Consider the following 19,186-nt stretch of genomic DNA (forward strand, 5'->3'; position numbering starts at 1 on the left):
AAGACAACATGAAAAGAAAAAAAAAAAAGCAGTGTGAGGATATGCGCCTCAGTCCTGCCTCAATGAATATACTTTCACGGAGTCACTCATCTTAAACTGTTCTCCTTTAGTCTTCTGATATCATTCAGGAACAGGATCCTAGTGATGTTCATGGTCTTAATCCTTTTCTGGGTGTTTCAGGGAGCACGATATGCCTACGCAGGGTCTTTCTAACACAAACACTTTAGTTTAGGATATTTAGCGGGGCTTCCCTGGTAGTCCAGTGGCTGAGACTCTTCTGCACTTTCAATGCAGGGGGCCCAGGTTCATCCCTGGTCAGGGAACTAGATCCAACCTCCCACAACTAAGAGTTCACAAGCCACAACTAAAGATCCCAAGGGGCGCCAGATCCCAAGATCCCAAGACCTGGCACAGCCCAGGAGATAAATAAATAACTACCTAAAAAAAGATCTTTCAGGATGTTTAGGACACAGAGAGGAGGGAACTTTGAGGGAGGCAAGAAAAGCACCATCTGAACTTGGAGAAGGATGTGTATGCTGTTCATCGAAGGACCTTTCCCCTTGAAACATGACACAGAGAAGGGAAGAGCTGATATGGTCAAAGGGTGCCGGGTAATTAAGAACCAGGTTCCCACACCCTATCCTAAACCACAGAGAATGCCCAAGTGGAAAACCATTGGAGAGCGGGGAGCACTGGCATCGCCTCTGAAGACGGGGCGGTCCAGCACTGCGGCCAGAGCACGTCACGGCTTATTTTCTTTGTCACCTGTGATTCGGGAAGGGCCCACCTATGGGCAGGATATCCAGGATATCCTCCTGCCTGCTCCCTGAACTGGGATACCACCCGGAATGCAAGAGAGGAAGGCGGCAAGCCCCTGGGAAGAGGCGCATTATTCTGAAAGGCATCCCTTGAAGAATCAGATCACTGAGGGTCCTCATAGTGAAGCTCTCGCCTCCAGTTTCCCACAGGGGTGATGACATGCACTTGCCTAGGCTACGGGGCAGCAAGACTGAGGGAGTCTAGACTCACCAGTACCTTGGCCTTTCTACAAGTTCTCAGCAGCTCCCTGCGCTATGTGTTTATGTGGTTCTGAGTACTGTGTCCTCTGCAAAAAAAAAAAAAAAAAAAGGCATATATAGGAACAAAAAAAAAGGGTCTTGCCTATTGGGTCTTTTATTTTGTAGCTGGGGAGATAGGAGGTCCCAAGAGACGACTTTTGTGGAAAATCCCTTGGACGGAAGAGCCTGGCAGGCTACAGTCCACGGAGTCACAAGAGTTAGACACAGCTTAGTGGCTAAACCACCACCACTACCATACAGTCACCAAGAGAGGGCAGAAGGCAGGGAGCTACCCCACGAACCTACAGCAAAAATGGTCTTGTATCCTGAGCCTGTCTAGGTATATCATTCTCAGCCTCCTGCCTTCATTTCACCAGGGCTGGAAAGGAGAAGGGAATTAAGGGGAAAAAAGGGGGGCAGGAAAAGGGTGGTGAAAGATTATTTTTTCCTTGATTTTCTTAAGCTGATTTGACATTGGTAAGACTAACGATCCTTCTGCTAAGCAAAGAGACATTTAAATCTAACCCAAACCCATGTTTTTCCTTTTTTTAAGAAACAACAATTTAGGCTTTTGTGAAGTTACAACTGCCTTCATCTCAGTATGACATCTCTGAAACCACGTGGCTAGTATCAAACCATTATAAATCTCAAGAGGATAGTGAAAACACAAAGGGAATAAATATTTAAATATGAAAACCAGCCTCTAAGTACCTAATGTTCCCCACTTAGACACTCAAGATGGAAACAACACGTAAAAGGTGAAAAGGCGGAGGCCCTGGAAGAGGGAGGTCAGGGCACAGAGTGTGCACTGATGGGAGCAAGCCTTGTTCCCCAGCCAGTCACCCTGGGACTCAGAGACCAAACACGGCGTTTTCCAGAGAATGCTGGCATGTTTATCGCCCAGCAGGCCTTGCCCTGCAGTCTAAGAGCACCTACCAGTGTTTCCAACTTGGCAGCCCCCCAAAAACCAGAACAATGATTGCTTTTCTCTAGCTATAATAATGCTGTCGAGTTCATCAGAGATCCATTTTGTATTTTTCAGTGAGTCCAAAGCATGCTGTTTCCTTCCGCAGAAATCCTATCATGTTTTATATAGTTTTAAAAATCAATGATTTGGTCTGTTAGCACAGGTAGAACTGCTTTGATGAGAAAGGAAAAAGCTTCTCCTGGAATCTCATTATTTATCTGAAGTTAGAAATAAATACATTTTTAAAAATGATGTGGTACATGCATGAGTCCAAATATTTCTCTGCCCACTGGGTCTCAGGGAGACAGCTGTGGTGCCACAGTAAAGCCTCATGCTCTGCCATTCATTCATTCATTCATTTTTTATTGAGCGTTTACCGTGTTCTTTGCATAGAGGTTACAGCATGTAACAAAACAGAAAATGACCTGCTTCATGGAGCTAATGCGAAGAAGGCCAAAAACAAATCCATGCAAATAAATAGATTTAATAATTCCAGAAGATGATAAAAATCTCTGAAGAAAAAGAGTGGGATGGTCAGTTCAGCTTCTCAGAGTTGATGACATCTGGCTAATAAGGGGGAGTCTAGGAATGGGCAGGGGAGTGGCCAAGCCAATGGCTCTGGGGTTATAGCAAGTCTGACAAATTTGGGGAAAAGAAAGAACACCAGGTGGGATGGGGCGCAATTCATCCTGACTGAGGTAAAGATTTTAATAAGATGCTAAATGCAAGAGAAAACGACCAACTGCAGATCAATACCAGCAATGCTTGGCTTGGCTAGACTACTGAACTGTCACCTAAAGAACATCAATTCTTTCAGGGTTTAGAAAGAATTCAGGTGAAACCTACATACTTCAGCTTTTATCTCCTGATCAAAAAGGTGCAGGCTCTCGAAAAGCCCTTTCAAGTACAGAATGTCGCCTTCACATGAAATAGGGAATCCCACATACCTGGAATCCTATTGAGCGTCACCCAGAAATGTTCATCCGGACTGAAGGTGTCTTTGGACCACTGGAGCAAGTCAAGGGCCCGTGGGTCCTGGAGAACAAACTTGGTAAACTCTCTGGACAGGGCCACATAGGCAGAGCCAAAGTAGATGGTGAGATTGTGGGGAGGAGGCGGCTTCAAGGCTGTGGTTCTTATCACATAGGAAAGCTCTTTGCCCAGGTGCTCCCGGTGGACATACTTAGTCCGCCCAATTGCGTGAGCTGGGGGCAGCACCCCAGGGGTGATGTTTTTCCCTTTAAATCCCTTCAGATACTGAACGATCTCCCTGTTGGTTTTCAGGGGGAAATCTTGCCCACAGGTATTGAGGGCGTATTTCCAGGGAACCTCCGAGGCTGCAAGATCTTTGATGCAGTTCAGGTCAGCCTGGAGCCTGGAAATCCCACCATAGACCACGGGCTCCATCTTGGAAGCCAGAAAAGCATTTGGGAAGCAGCTCAGTAACTGCTCCACTGAGTCTTTAAATTCAACTGTCGCTTTCTCATCCACATGAACACAGTAGACGTTCTGAGGCATGTAAATAGCCCTGAAGAGCCTCGCAAAGGTGCCGAAGTTGTGATGGATGACCATGATATATGCCAAAGGAAACTCGGCTTCTTCCTTTGATAAAGGCGCCGTGATGTAGTGGCTTTGGGTCAAGTACGCCTCGCAGGAAGACTTCTCATACATCATTAGTTTGTTTCTCCAGAGTAACGGTGTTTTGTCTTTGATAAGGGATGTGCAAACTTGAGTCAGCATCCAAGTGTCTGAATTATTTAGCCTCTGGAAGCCTTGATCTCCCCCAAAGTTGAACACACAAAACACAATGAAAACGATGACACAAGAGACAGAAACGATGAAGAGGGAACGCATCGGTGAAGGCATGCCTCCAAGAGGAGTCAAGAGTTCAAAGACCGTCAAAATCGGTTATGTCCTCTCCCAAACTTACTTTTTCCCTCTGGGTTCTTAGCTTGGTGCATACTCCGGGCATTCCTGCCCTGAAGGGGAGGCTGGTGAATTTCCCGGGTTTCCACGCGGGAGTCCAGCTGCTGGCGCTCTCCCCAGGCTGATAGTAGCGACTGATCCCGCCCCGGCCTCTGCCTCCCAAGCCGCCTTTGTCTACACCCCGCAGCAGGTTGCTTAAGCCCAGCCTCTTCCCCTCCCAGCGGCTTCCCAGCTCGCCGTAGCTGCCGGTTTCACTACAACTCCGGTCATTCCTTTCCCCTCGCCGCCTGCGGCTTTAGTTTTTCAGATCTCTTTTCTTCCATTTCGCAAGGTTTTTCTCTCCCCGACCCTCTCCCCCTTGCTGAGGTCATTCGGGGAATGTGTACAGTAAGAGTCAAAAGTCGAAATGATGCGCTTCGCGTGCCATTTCCTGCTAGTCACCCCACAGGCTGCGACACTCACCCTCGCTTGTTTCCCGTGACGAGGGACCCTCCCAGCACAATCCTGGGTGTCCCCGGTAGCCTCCATTCTCAAATATGCCGCGTCAGGGTGGGTTGGGTGGGAATGCAGCGACAAGGTCCCAAAGAAAGCCTCATCCAACCGGCTCGACGGTCCCTCCGGGGCCCCGCCCTGCTCTTTTCCAAATCGGGCGCTGAAAGGAGTTCCTGTCCTAGAGGATCTGAAAGTTTAGGTTACCTGTCCTGTGACTCTGAGATCAGGGCGCAGTCCCTCTCCTCCCTCTGTGCTGCTTATCCTAGGGCTGAGACAGGGCGGGACCCCCTGGGATCTTCCCAGGTACAAAGCCTCTCCCTGACCCCTATTTCTTGTTTGTAGGAAATAGGCTTTCTTCAGCCTCCTTGACCTTCCCTGCGCTCCAAAGGGCAGATTCAAACAGTTGCTAATCAGGGGATATGCACATGACACCACCCTTATGGCAGAAAGTGCTACTGCTACTGCTGCAACTGAAGTGGCTTCAGTTGTGTCCCACTCAAAGAGGAACTAAAGAGCCTCTTGATGAAAGTGAAAGAAGAGAGTGAAAAAGTTGGCTTAAAGCTCAACATTCAGAAAACGAAGATCGTGGCATCCGGTCCCATCACTTCATGGAAAATAGATGGGGAAACAGTGGAAACAATGTCAGACTTTATTTTGGGGGGCTCCAAAATCACTGCAGATGGTGATTGCAGCCATGAAATTAAAAGATGTTTATTTCTTGGAAGGAAAGTTATGACCAACCTAGATAGCATATTCAAAAGCAGAGACATTACTTTGCCAACTAAGGTCTGTCTAGTCAAGGCTATGGTTTTTCCTGTGGTCATGTATGGATGTGAGAGTTGGACTGTGAAGAAAGCTGAGTGCTGAAGAATTGATGCTTTTGAACTGTGGTGTTGGAGAAGAGTCTTGAGAGTCCCTTGGACTGCAAGGACATCCAACCAGTCCATTCTGAAGGAGATCAGCCCTGGGATTTCTTTGGAAGGAATGATGCGAAAGCTGAAGCTCCGGTACTTTGACCACCTCATGCGAAGAGTTGACTCATTGGAAAAGACTCTGATGCTGGGAGGGATTGGGGGCAGGAGGAGAAGGGGACGACAGAGGATGAGATGGCTGGATGGCATCACGGACTCGATGGACGTGAGTTTGAGTGAACTCCGGGAGATGGCGATGGACAGGAAGGCCTGGCGTGCTGCGATTCATGGGGTCGCAAAGAGTCGGACACGACTGAGTGACTGAACTGAACTGAACTGAACCTCAGTCCATGAACTGCAGCATGCCAGGCCTCCCTGTCCATTACCACCTCCCGGAGCTTGCTCAAACTCATGTCCATTGATGCCACTCATGTCCATCGAGTCAGAGATGCCATCCAACCATCTCATCCTCTGTCATCCCCTTCTCCCACCTTCAATCTTTCCCAGCATCAGGGGCTTTTCCAGTGAGTCAGCTCTTCGCATCAGATGGCCAAAGAACTGGAGCTTCAGCTTCAGCATCAGTCCTTCCAATGATCACCCAGGACTGATCTCCTTCAGAATGGACTGGTTGGATCTCCCAGCAGTCCTAGGGATTCTCAAGAGTCTTCTCCAACACCACAGTTCAAAAGCATCAATTCTTCTGCGCTCAGCTTTCCAGTCAATAAGAACAAAGTCACACGCCTTGCAGCCCTCATCCCAAAATTTTTCTTAAAAACTATCCCCCAAACTGTTGGGAAGTTCAGGGTTTTAGAGCATCTGCCTCTCATCCTCTTTGCCTTGTACCTTTACAACGAAAAGTGAAAGTGAAAGGTGCTTAGTCGTGTCTGACACTGTGACCCCATGGACTGTAGCGCGCCAGGCTCCTCCATCCATAGAATTTTCCAGGCAAGAATACTGGACTGGGTGGCCATTTCTTTTTTCATACAGATCAACATATGTTCTTTACGATGACTTCCCATGCAACTACTGCCTGCCCTCCCATTTCCCCTCAGCTTTGATCTGAAAGTAACTCTCTGAGCCTTCATTCTGTAGCAGTAACGCACCATGGAGACAGCCCCCACCCCACCCGTTGAAGAAAAAAATGTCTTTTAATGCCCTTTCCCTGCTCCCATTTGAAAAGTCTCTACTCTGCTATTAATAAAATTAATAGCACAATATGCTGATTTTTTTGCTTTCAGAAGAGGCAGAAAAAGCAAGGTTAATCCCCATGACTCAAGTCACTCTGTACTCCAACCGAATGACTCATCACTTCCTGAACCATGGCGGGTTTTCCTTCTACATTTTATTGCTCACATTTTTCATTCTTCCAGCTCATACATTATTTTTCTCCCTCCCTTACTAAATTCTCCTCATCCTCTAAGATCTATCACAAATAAACTCTGCATGGCACCCACCTTTGGATTTTTATCCAAAGTGGAAAAAGTAGATGGAGCCTTTAGCTGGACAGAGCAGATTAATCTAATTCTTGGTGTCCCCATAGTTCAAGATAATGGAAAATTCAATCCCAAGCTGCTTCCCTCCTCCCTCCAAATAATACCTTTTAAATATCAGGCAATAATCTATTCTGTTTCAAAACAACAGAGAGTAATTTCAATATCTAGTTCAGCAAAGCCTTTTTGGCTTAGAATGAATATTAAAATATTTTAAATATTTGCAGTTTGACAAAGTGTTCAGACACATGACTTAATGAGGCCACAAGAGTCTGTTTACATTATTATTTCCAACTAGCCAGCAAGAAAGGGATTCAGATTTCTACAGGCTTAGAGGGTAGACGTTAATAATATTACTCTATTGAGAAACACAGACATTAACCGATTAGGAACTTCCAGCATACTTCTTTGGTATTTAACCCGTTACTTAAAGCAGCACTGTTTGAGTTTTGAAAATATAGCTGTCTTTCCTGTCTGCCCTTGGGTATTGGAAATTCCCTACAGGAGAACTTAAAAAAAAAAAAAAACAACCACTTGTAACAGCAAAAGACCACTGTTCCTTTTCCTTCCTGTGAGGCCATAAGACCTGCTTTTCCAGTACAGACACCAGGCATTTTGGTTTTTTTTGTTTGTTTGTTTCTTTGCTGCTGAGACTGAACAGCTCAGCCTTGCCTCCCTGCCCGTGACTGCAGGCAAGGGCAGGATCCACACGTGCAGGCCCAGCAACCCCACCTTTGCCTCACTCTGGAAGCAATTATGCCCGAACTAGACAATTAATCAGGCTAGACATGTTTGCCCTCCCCAGGGCCACCTTAAAAGCTTGTTCTTTCTTCCATTCAGAAGCTTTTATTGTTTTCTGCATCATTTAAGAGTTTTTCCGGGAACCCTCCAACACTGATGATGGGAATGTAACTTGGTGCTGCCTCTATGGAGAATAGTATTCAGGTTCCTTAAGGAACTAAAAACAGAGTTACCATATGGTCTTGCAATTCCAATCCTGGGTAGATATCCAGAAAAGATACATGCACCCTAATGTTCACTGCAGCACTATTTACAATAGAAGCAACATAAATGTCCATCGACAAAGGAATGGGTAAAGAAGATGTGGTGTATGTACAATGGAATATTTCTGAGCCATATGAAAGAATGAAATAATGTCACTTGCAGCAATATACATGGACCTGGAGAAGACGGTGGGGGCTTCCCAGGCAGCACAGCGGTAAAGAATCATCCTTGCAGGAGATACAAGAAATGGGTGTTTGATCCCTGGGCTGGGAAGATCCCCTGCAGTAGGAAATGGCAACCTGCTTCAGTATTCTTGCTTGGAAATTTTCCATGGACAAAGAAGCCTAGCAGTCTACAGTCCATGGGGTTGCAAAGAGTTGGACATGACTGAGCAACTGAGCGCGCACACACACACACACACACACACACACACACACACACACACACACACATACAGATGATCATACTAAATGAAGTATGTTGGACAGAGAAAGATGAAAATCATCTTTGTATAAGTGATGTTACTTACAGGTGAAATTTAAAAAAAAAAGAATACAAATGAACTTATTTACAACACAGAAATATACTCACAAAGAAAACAAACATGGTTATCAAAGGAGAAAAGGGGGGTGGAGGGATAAATTAGGAGTTCGGGGATTAACACATACACACGAAAATGTAGATAACCAACAAGGACCTACTGTACAACACAACAGCACAAGGGACTATACTCAATATCTTGTAATAACCTATAATGGAAAAGAATCTGAAAAAGAATAGATAATACATGTTTAGGGATAACTGAATCACTTTGCTGTACGCATGAAACATTGCAAGTCAACTACGTGTGTGTGTTAGTCATTCAGTTGTGTCCAACTCTTTGCAACTCCATGGACTGTAGCCTGCCAGGCTCCTTAATCCATGGGATTCTCCAGACAAGAATACTGGAGTGGGTTGCCATTTACTTCTCCAGGGGATCTTCCCGAACCAGAGATCGAACCCACGTCTCCTGTGTCTCCCACATTGCAGGCAGATTCTTAACCATCTGAGCCACCAGAGAAACCCTCAGTCAACTATATTCCAATTTTTAAAAAAGAAGAATTTTTCCAATTTCAAAGCTAGCTGGAGCATAGCTCCAAAATGAAGAGGGTATCCTTTTTGTGAAATGATAGAAGACTCCCAGTCTCAGTGAAATAAAGAAATAATCAAAGTTGAGGAGGAGAACCTCAGCACCCCTAGGCTTTCTGTGCGAGGAGGCAAGGTAGCACTTGCCTGATGCTGGGAGACCTACAGAAGATGCGTCGAGGGAGCAGCACCTGAAGTTTGTTGCCTGCCAGGCTGAGTCACACCCCTAGGGAGGTGGCTGCTGGTCATAAAAGGTCATAAAAGACCTTGCATATTATTGTTCTGAAAAACTTGGACATCACTTTTTTGCCCAAGGAGCACCACCTAAGACGTTGGGTTGAGAAGCTCCCGGGCAACAAGTGCTAACTGGAGGAAGAACAGGAGCAAAATAAATCATGGTGGAAAGTCAGCCCACAAATGCATAAGGCACTCGTTGGTACTAATAGTAGCATTATAGAGTTGCAGTTATTCAGGCCCTAATTCATGTTTGACTCTTTGTGACCCCATGGAGTACAGCACATCAGGCTTCCCTGTCCTTCATCATCTCCTGGAATTTGCTCAAATTCACGTCTATTTGAACCAGTGAAGTTGCTCAGTCATGTACAACTCTTTGCACCCTCATGGACCGTAGCCTACCAGGCTCCTCCATCCATGGAATTTTCCAGGCAAGAGTACTGGAATGGGTTGCCATTTCCTTCTCCAGGGGATCTTCCCGACCCAGGGATAGAACCCAGGTCTCCTGCATTACAGGCAGACACTTTACCGTCTGAGCCACCAGGGAAGCCCCTTGAGTCCATTTGCACATAACTAAAGTAAAGCCTCTTGAACTACGAGGCAAGGGTGATAGTGATGCCTCAGTTAACTACATTTCCTAGAAGTAGAAGGAAATGTAGGAGGCTCTTACAGTTGAGGCTTTAGTCCTGCAGATATTCACAGGACATCAGATACTGTATTGTTTGAGTTTTTCTTAAATAAAGGAATAAAGATAAGGGAGAGATTTAAAGTCCCTAGGTCCATAAGGAATTAATAGTCAGTGAATGAGTAGAATCTACTTTCTATTATTATTTTCCTGTTGTTCCACCTGGTGATGAGACATATGAATGTTACCTTACCTAGGTGATTTATTTATATGTGCTGAACGTGTTGAATGAATGAATGGAGTCCACATTCCCCACAATTCCAAGGTGATCATGGGTAAATGTTCTTTCAACTAGAATTGGGAACAGAACATGGGTGTCTTTTTCTCTGACAAGCAAAAGCTCTGACCACGTTGACCGACCAGATAGATCAAATAACATTTTAAAATAACATGCAAAAAACACAACTTTTAATCACTTTAGCGGAGGTGGTGGGGGAAAGAACCATGCAAGATGTACTTTCTCTTGCATTTCAAGGAAAGGTTACCCATTAACCCCTACAATTACTAACAGGGAATGGTGCCAAAATAAGGAAACCCAGGTACTGGTGAATTTTCTACCTTTAACTGATTATGTGATCTTAGGCTCCCACTGGCTTCTTCTTTAAAAATGATGTTCTTGGAACTTCCCTGATGACCTAGAGCTAAAACTCTGTTCTCCCAATGCAGGGCCAATCCCCTATCAGGTGACTGGACCCCTCATGCCATAACTAAGACCTGGCGTAGCCAAATCAATATTTTAAAATAATAATAACTTAAAAATAAATAAAAAGGATGGTCTCCATGGTCCTTCCCAGATTTTTAAAACTAGTTTTATTTATTTTTCATTTTTATTCTTTCAATTTTTGGCTGTGCCACATGGCATGTGGGATCTTAGTTCCCCAACCAGGACTTGAATGCCAGTCCTTGCATTGGAAGTGTGGGGTCTCAACCACTAGACTGCCAGGGAAGTCTCCCTTTCCAGCTTTTAAAATGAAGTACAGTTTAGTATGATGTAAGGTGAATCACTAAGCAACAGTGATGGAATCCAGGAAGTATGAGGTATGGCCTCTGACCTATAGGAAAGTGTATCTTTACTAGGATTTAAAATGCATAGAGCTGGAAAGACAACCAACAAAACAGGAAAGACCATGGATTGTTCCAAACAAGAAGGTGTCTGATAAATGTGACAGGAACTCAGAAGAGAAACAAACAATTCCCTTGGAGCTGGGATGGTCTGCAAGAGCTTCCAAAGGTGAGATTCAAACAGAGCAAGGAGAAGGCATTCCAGTTGGGGAGATTACAAGAGTGAGCAAGAACACCAAATCAAGAAAGCCGCATGTGCAGAAATTTCCCAGGGAGAGCTGTAAATCTAGAATTTCTTTGGCAGGGCAGCAGATAAAAACCTTCAAGTCAGTGAACTGAGACCTCAAAGAACCAGTCATGTTTAAAGGGAGAGTGCAAAAGAGCAAGGGCTTTCACCTCCCGTTTCTCTCACAACCCAGCAGCTCCACCATGCAGTGTGTTCGATGCTTGTCAGACAGGTCCAAAATCATCTGGGCATTTGAAAGTGCAATTTTTAGCTCTGGAAGAAGGCATGTTGAAGCTCACATTTTCCCACTGTTTTAATTTATATATCAAAATAGCAGAGGCTAGGAGAGTCATTTCTGATTTTTTTTTTTTTTTCCTTTCAGGCCGATTTCTAGCTATTTGGAGGTGTCATTTTACTGTACAAATAGTGCTTTTTTTCTCTCTTCGCCCCCCAGCACATGCCTGTTCGAAGACCTAGCTATAAATATACCACATCAGTACTGAATTCTAGTCATATTCCTCACGCATCTTTCCTTGGTTTAATTGCATGGACTAATGCAAACTTCATTATACTTTCATAATTGTTCTGGGACCTGTTTTTCCATTCACAATTAAGTTATCCTGGAGTCGGGAAAGAAATGGAGGGGAAGGAGGCTTGAACAAAAACACTCAGTTCATACTGGTAAATCAGCACAAGGGCACTGGAAAGGACGGGATCTGGTGAAGTTTGTTGGCGTGGCACATGGGTGCAAAGTCATATCAGCAGAAAAGGTTAGGTAAGTGAGGTGAGATGCTATCATTTCTTGGACTCACTGGTGGCTGTTCTTCAGCAGGTCATTTGTGTGTGGTTTTCATTACTCTTGAAGCAGGTCAAGTGACTCAGGGATTCATTCCTTAATTACAAAATATATGGATTAATTTTCTTCCCTTGGAACTAAGTATCTCATGAAAAAGCAGAGAACAGTGACAGTCCATTTCACTTTGGACAGTCAAGCAATTCTGTTCTAAGTGGCCAGATGTTTTGTAAACGAAGCCTTTTGTTTGTCTATGTATCTATGCAGTTTTTTTTTTTTTTTTAACTGTGCCACAAGGCATGTGGGATCTTAGTTCCCCGACCAGGGATCAAACCTGTGCCCCACGCAGTGGAGTCATAAAGTCTTAGCCCCTGGACCGCCGGGGAAGTCCATATCTGTGATCATCATGATGCTAAAGAGAAGGATCCAAGCACATCTTTAAAACAACAATTTCTCCCAGAACCGAAAGCCCTCTGAGGGAGCTCACTGGGGAAAATCCACCTTCTCTGGGGACCCAATCATTTTACTTTCTATACTGTTCATCTAATTAGCAGTAGCAGAGGTTGTTGTCTAGATCACAGAACCCAAAGCATGATTTCAAACTCTTGCCTCAAAGCAGGGAGGAAGATTAACACAGAGAACTTTCAAGGCTTAGGTGGCAGGTACAGAAGGTGGTCCTACTAAACCCTAGCATGGTAGTGTGAGCTGAACTGATCTGCATCTCATTTTGATGGCACAAAGGTAATCAAGGAAACACTTCCTGGATGCTAAAGGAGCTAAGCAAATATTTGCAAAAGACAGTCCATACAAATCCCCATAGGCAAATGTCAAAACCTGCACAGGAAGGAGGCAATCTTCTGGTAGCAGAAATGTAGCCACTGGTGCCATAAAGAGCCTGAAACTGGGCGGGGCTTAGAAAATGAAAAACAAAAAAAAACAAAAAAAAACAACAAAAAAAAAACCCCATTATTCCAAATAGATCATAGCCAGTTAACGAGATTAAAAAACACTTGCTTGCTCCTTGCAAGGAAAGCTATGACAAACCTAGACAGTGTATTAAAAAGCAGAGACATTACTTTGCCAACAAATATCTGTATAGTCAAAGCTGTGGGTTTTCCAGTAGTCATGTATGGATGTCAGAGCTGGACCATAAAGAAGGCTAAGCACCAAAGAATTGATGCTTTCAAATTGTGGTGTTGGAGAAGACTCTTGAGAGTCCTTTGGGTTGCAAGGAGATCAAACCAGTCGATCCTAAAGGAAATCAACCCTAAATGTTCATTGGAAGAACTGATGTTGACACTGAAATTTCAATACTTTGGCCACCTGATGCAAAGAGCTGACTCGTTAGAAAAGATCCTGATGCTGGGAAAGATTGAGGGCAGGAGGAGAAGGGGACGACAGAGAATGAGATGGTTGGATGGCATCACTGACTCAGTGGACATGAGCTTGAGCAAACTCCTGCAGACAGTGAAGGACAGGGAAGCCTGGTGTGTCCATGGGGTCACAAAAGGTCGGACATGACTGAGTTACTGAACAACAACAAGAAGTTAACATTTTAGGATAAAACTTACTACTGAATTTACCTGTGGAAACTAATTGCTTAACCTTGGAAGAAGAACTGACTCATTGTTTTACTAAAACATTTGTTTCCAAAAGCCAAACTAAGTGTGCCTGTGACTTGAGGTTAAGGGTAGTTTAGGTCAGAAGTTTGGAACCTTCTGTTCGACCTCTCAATACATGGAGAAGTTGTTAAAATGTAGGTTGCAGGTCCCCTACCCCAAGAAGTCAGTTAGTTCCAGGTGGAATTTAATTATTTGCATTTCTAATAGGTCTTGAGACTAAAGTTTGAGACTCAAAGGATCAGATGCCAAATTCTATGATTATTTTTTCCTCAGTGACCCCACATGATCTTTTTTTTTAAAGATTAAGCAATATATCATAAACAAAACAAAAAAAATCACTATTTCAGGAGAATCAATACTGTATATTTTGGAAATATTGAATAAAAATGAATGCTAAGGATTCCTTGACAGTCCAGTGGTTAGGACACTGAGCTGTCACTGCTGAGGACCTGAGTTGGTTCCTTGATCTAGGAACTCAGGTTCCACCAGCCTTAAGGTGCGGCTAAAAATAAAACCCACAAAAGAGCAAAAAAACCCTCCAAAACTGTGAATTCAAATGGTCGATAGCCTGATTCCTTGAATAAAATTTTCTATGGTAAATTCACTATGGTAATTGGTACTTTTAGGAAGAATGAAAGAAAATAGACAGTTGGTGTTATTTAAATAAGAGAAACCCTAGTTGCAGGTCATCCTGCCCCAAATTCATTCTCTAATTTACTGTACACAGTGTGGACACCTGTCCTAATCCCAGTCTTTCACGAAGTATAGACTAGGGTTATTTACCGACAAACAATGATGTTTTGAGTATCCAGTTTGCCATCAACTGAAGTGGAGGAGGGTGTAGGAGAAGGAGACACACATTTTTTTTTTTTTAATGAAAAAAAGTCAGAAAATACTATCTATTGGTGCAGATGGAGAGCAGCCAGAACACCTGTGCGCTCCCGGAGGAAGTGTGAACTGGGATCGCTCCAGAATGCTGGCGATTTCTACTCAGGCTGAGTGCAGCCCTCCCTCACCCAGCAGTTCCATCCCCAGGTATTTGTGTCTGTGTTTAAAGGACACATGACTCAGCGGTAAAGAATCTGCCTGCCAATGCAGGAGAGGCTAGAGACATGGGTTCGATCCACAGGTTGGGAAGATGTCCTGGAGAGGGAAATGACCACCCACTTCAGTATTCTTGCCTGGGAAATCCCATGGACAGAGGAGCCTGGTGGGCTACAGTCCATGGGGTCGCAAAAGAGTTGGACAAGACTTGACGACTAAACAACAATTAAAAGGTCACATAGCTCAACATTCGCTGCAGCCGCATTCATAATAGACCCAAATGCCCACCAACAGTTGTTACATAGCAGGGTTTCTCCACCAGGGCACTACTGGCATTGTGGGCTGAAAAGGCCTTGTTGGGGTGGGGGGGTGCTGTCCAGTGGGTATTTACCAACATCCTTGGTCTCCACCCACCAGATGCTCGTATTACCCCTTGTGCCCCCTCCAGCTTTTGACAACCAATAGTGTCTCCAGATACGGCTAAATGTTCCAGGGGGGCAAAATCACCCTCCACCCTCCCACCCCAACTTCACATACCTCCTTCTCTCTACACAGCAATGAGAACGAATCATAAAACTGTCTGCAACCACCAAAAAGGGAATCTCACAAACATACCACTGAGCAAGAAAAAAAAAAGGCAGACAGGAAAAGTACATGCTGTACATTTCCATTTCTATAAAAGTCAAAAACAGGTAAAAGTGTCTGTGCTGCCAGACATCACGGTAGTGACCGGAATGCTGGTTATGTTCTGTGTCCTTCCACCGACTGTGTGGCTGCGGCTGCGTCCACTTTGTGAACGGTGTCAAGCTGAACCCTAGCGATATGCGCGCTTTTCTTTGTTATATAGTGTCTCACCAGAAGTGAATGAATGAATGAAAGAATAACAGGAGTCAAAGTCCTCCTCCCAGAAACACTCTTTCAGCGAAGTCTCCCAGGTGAGCGGGGAATCAGGAGTCTTTCTGAAACAGCTTGTATTTATGGTTATCACTTCTGGTCAAACTCTCTGCAAGACCACATTCCATCCCTTCTTCCCTAAACAGACCGAGGCTGTTTCCACTCTGGCTCCTGACACCAGCCACCCTCAGTCATGACCCAAAGGTGTCGCCTTCCTACCAGTGAGCAATGTCCAGCTGGAAAGGAGCCAAGAGGAAATAGAACAGGAGGTTACAACTGAATTCAACCCCCCCCTGTTGCTCATCCACACAAAAGTGTCAGCCTTTAAGGCACTTGTAATCTGGAGAAGGAAACGGCAACCCACTCCAGTGTTCTTGCCTGGAGAATCCCAGGGATGGGGGAGCCTGGTGGGCTGCCGTCTATGGGGTCACACAGAGCTGGACACGACTAAAGTGAAGCAGCTGCGGCAGCAATCTAGATTAGGGGCTTACAAAGGGCTCAGTGGTAAAGCATCTGCCTGCCAATGCAGGAGACCCGTGTTTGATCCCTGGGTCAGGAAGATCCCCCGGAGAAGAAAACGGCAACCTGCTCTAGTATTCTTGCCTGGACAATCCCATGGACAGAGGAGCCTGGCAGGCTACAGTCCACAGAGTTGTAAAACAGTTGGACGCTACTTGGGGGCTAAACAACAAGAGTCTAGATTAGACAAGGATGAGGGGACACCTGGGCTGACAAGCAGAATGGACGTTACAACAGGGAGTGTGAATGACACAGCTGGTAGCTGGGCATCAGGGGGCTCTCACTCCCTCTTGCCCAGTGAGGAAACTCCGAGTCTCAACTCAGAAGGTCACTCGTCTCCCGGTGACCTCCCAGCCCAGGGTCACTGGGCTAGAAGTGGCTGACCCTTGACTTGAATGTGAGCAGCTTTGCTCCTGAGTTCCTGCTGTTGGTTGGTGTCCCATCCTATGCCGTTCAGGCAGGCCCAGGGACGGCTAGGAGTCAGCACCCAGGTGTGCTTCAGAGAAAACCAGGAGAGATAGGGAGAGCCGGGTTCAGTTTTACTAAGACACGTGACTTTCTCCAACATTCCTTTTCTTTCTCTGGCATTCAGTCTATCAGTATGTGCTGGGAAGCACAGGGTCTGAAGCACTGTAAATCTTTTCTTTCAAGCTTCCTTATTGCTCAGAAAACCATCTGGACAAGTCTTTTCCTTTCCTGTAGAATTGACTTCCAAATTCCGCCTCTCTTGCACCCTCTTCAGGTGGTCACATTTCTGCAGGTATTAACCTGATCCAGAGGAGTAATTAGTCCCGGTCCAAACCAGGTTTCCAAGGCCTCACCCTTGAACTAATAATTAACCAGGCACCTAAAGATACTCTCCAGGGACCAAGCCCTGTGAACCATCTCCAACTCTTCTCTTTTTGCAGAGAACAAGTCACCAATTTTCATGTAGATTATCATTTAATACTCACAGTAACTCAGTGAAGTAGGCACAATTATTATCCCCATTTCACAAATGAGTGAATGAGACTTAGAAATGTCCAACACATATCCAAGGTCATGAAGTTGGGGGGCATTAGAGCTGATCTCTGAATTTATATATTTAAATGTTGAGCTGCCTTTCAATACATAAATGTCTATAAAGGCATCAAAATTCATTCCAATTTCCTTTGCTCTTCCCAGAGGCTAAGGCCACTGCTGGTGGAGGTGGGACCAGCATGTCTTGGAGCCAGGATTTCAGCTAAGCATCATGGGAAAGACCACTTACATAGCGTTGGAGGGGGAAGATGAGTGAATGTGCTGAGGTTAATGGGGGCCTGGTTCCTCACTCCTGGGGAAAGAAATGGAGAATACAGAAGCCTTTGTTTTTGGATTGGAATTGGAGGTCATGTGAATTTGTGTTTGTTTTTCTGGCCTTACTGTGAGGCTTGTGGGATCTTCCCCAACCAGAGATCAAACCTGGGTCATGGCCGTGAAAGCAGTGAGTCCTAACCATTGAACCACTAGGAAATTCCCTATGGTTTTTAATAAGCAGACAGAGATAGATAGGTACATAGATAGATAGATATAAATAGAAAGGTACATAGGTACCTATGTGGTACATAGATACCTATGTGGAAAATTCTTCAAAGGATGGGAATACCAGACCACCTGACCTGCCTCCTGAGAAATCTGTATGCAGGTCAGGAAGCAACAGTTAGAACTGGACATGGAACAACAGACTGGTTCCAAATAGGAAAAGGAGTACGTCAAGGCTGTATATTGTCACCCTGCTTATTTAACTTATATGCAGAGTACATCATGAGAAACGCTGGGCTGGATGAAGCACAAGATGGAATCAAGATTGCCAGGAGAAATATCAATAACCTCAGATATGCAGATGACACCACCCTTACGGCAGAAAGTGAAGAAGAACTAAAGAGGCTCTGATGGAAGTGAAAGAGGAGAGTGAAAAAGTTGGCTTAAAGCTCAACATTCAGGAAACTAAGATCATGGCATCAGCCCGTCACTTCATGGCAAATAGATGGGGAAACGGTGGAAACACTGACAGACTATTTTGGGGGGCTCCAAAATCACTGCAGATGGTGACTGCTGCCATGAAATTAAAAGACCCTTGCTCCTTGGAAGAAAAGTTATGACCAACCTAGGCAGCATATTGAAAAACAGAGACATTACTTTGCCAACAAAAGTCCGTCTAGTCAAAGCTATGGTTTTTCCAGTGGTCATGTATGGATATGAGAACTGGACTATAAAGAAAGCTGAGCACCGAAGAATTAATGCTTTTGAACTGTGGTGTTGGAGAAGACTCTTGAGAGTCCCTTGGACTGCTAGGAGATCCAACCAGTCCATCCTAAAGGAAATCACTCCTGAATATTCATTGGAAAGACTGATGCTAAAGCTGAAGCTCCAATACTTTGGCCACCTGATGCAAAGAATTGACACATTTGAAAAGACCCTAATGCTGGGAAAGATTGAAGGCGGGAGGAGAAGGGGATGACAGAGGATGAGATGGTTGGATGGCATCACTAACTCCATGGACATGAGTCTGAGCAAGCTCCAGGAGATGGTGAAGGACAGGGAAGCCTGGCGTGCTGCAGGCCATGGGGTCGGAAAACGCTGGACATGACTGAGCCATTGAACAACAACAACAAAAGGGATGTGACTGCTAAGTGTAGCTCAAGATCCTTACTCAGATTTTAACTTTAGGAAGGACATTATTAATACAACTGGCGTTACTGGAGTAGGGTCTGTGGATTAAAGAGTAACACAGCAGCACTTGCTGGCTATACTATGACGGGAAACTCTGCAGGAGAGCGCCTTGGTTGTTAGTGATTAGGTGAGAGATGATTTGCAAACAGCTGAAGAAAAGTATAAAGGAGAGAGCCTGGAAGCAAAGAATAAGCAGGTATGGTAGAACGTCATGGGTTGTGGAGTGTAAGGGCAGGGTATAGGGGAGCTCTTTATACTATTCTTATAAGTATTTTAAGTAGAGTAATTTTGGAATCCGTTTGAGAGGTTGAAAACTCATTAAGATCTTCAAATATTTTCTAGACGTTCCAGGAGTAGTATTTTCTTTTCTTTCTTTTTAAGGGGAACAGGGGTTTTCTTTAATCACGCTTTGCTTATTTAATCTTTCTTATTTGGTTGCACT

The 19,186-nt window shown here is 44.8% G+C and overlaps 1 protein-coding gene across 2 annotated transcripts in view; it reads right to left on the reverse strand.

The window, feature by feature from the left end:
- Positions 1 to 19,186, reverse strand: part of GCNT2 (glucosaminyl (N-acetyl) transferase 2 (I blood group)) — a 100,701-nt gene that overhangs the window by 66,142 nt on the left and 15,373 nt on the right. Inside the window, exon 1 of one of the 2 annotated variants that reach the window (XM_068960787.1) lies at positions 2,973 to 3,891. The exons of the other annotated variant lie outside the window; for it this stretch is intronic. Coding sequence (XP_068816888.1) covers positions 2,973 to 3,891 — 919 coding nt within the window. Of the gene's footprint in view, positions 1 to 2,972; positions 3,892 to 19,186 lie in introns of those variants that run through there. 2 annotated transcript variants of the gene reach the window in all.

The sequence above is a fragment of the Capricornis sumatraensis genome, chromosome 22, assembly GCF_032405125.1.
Source record: "Capricornis sumatraensis isolate serow.1 chromosome 22, serow.2, whole genome shotgun sequence".
Classification (NCBI taxonomy): Eukaryota; Metazoa; Chordata; class Mammalia; order Artiodactyla; family Bovidae; genus Capricornis; species Capricornis sumatraensis.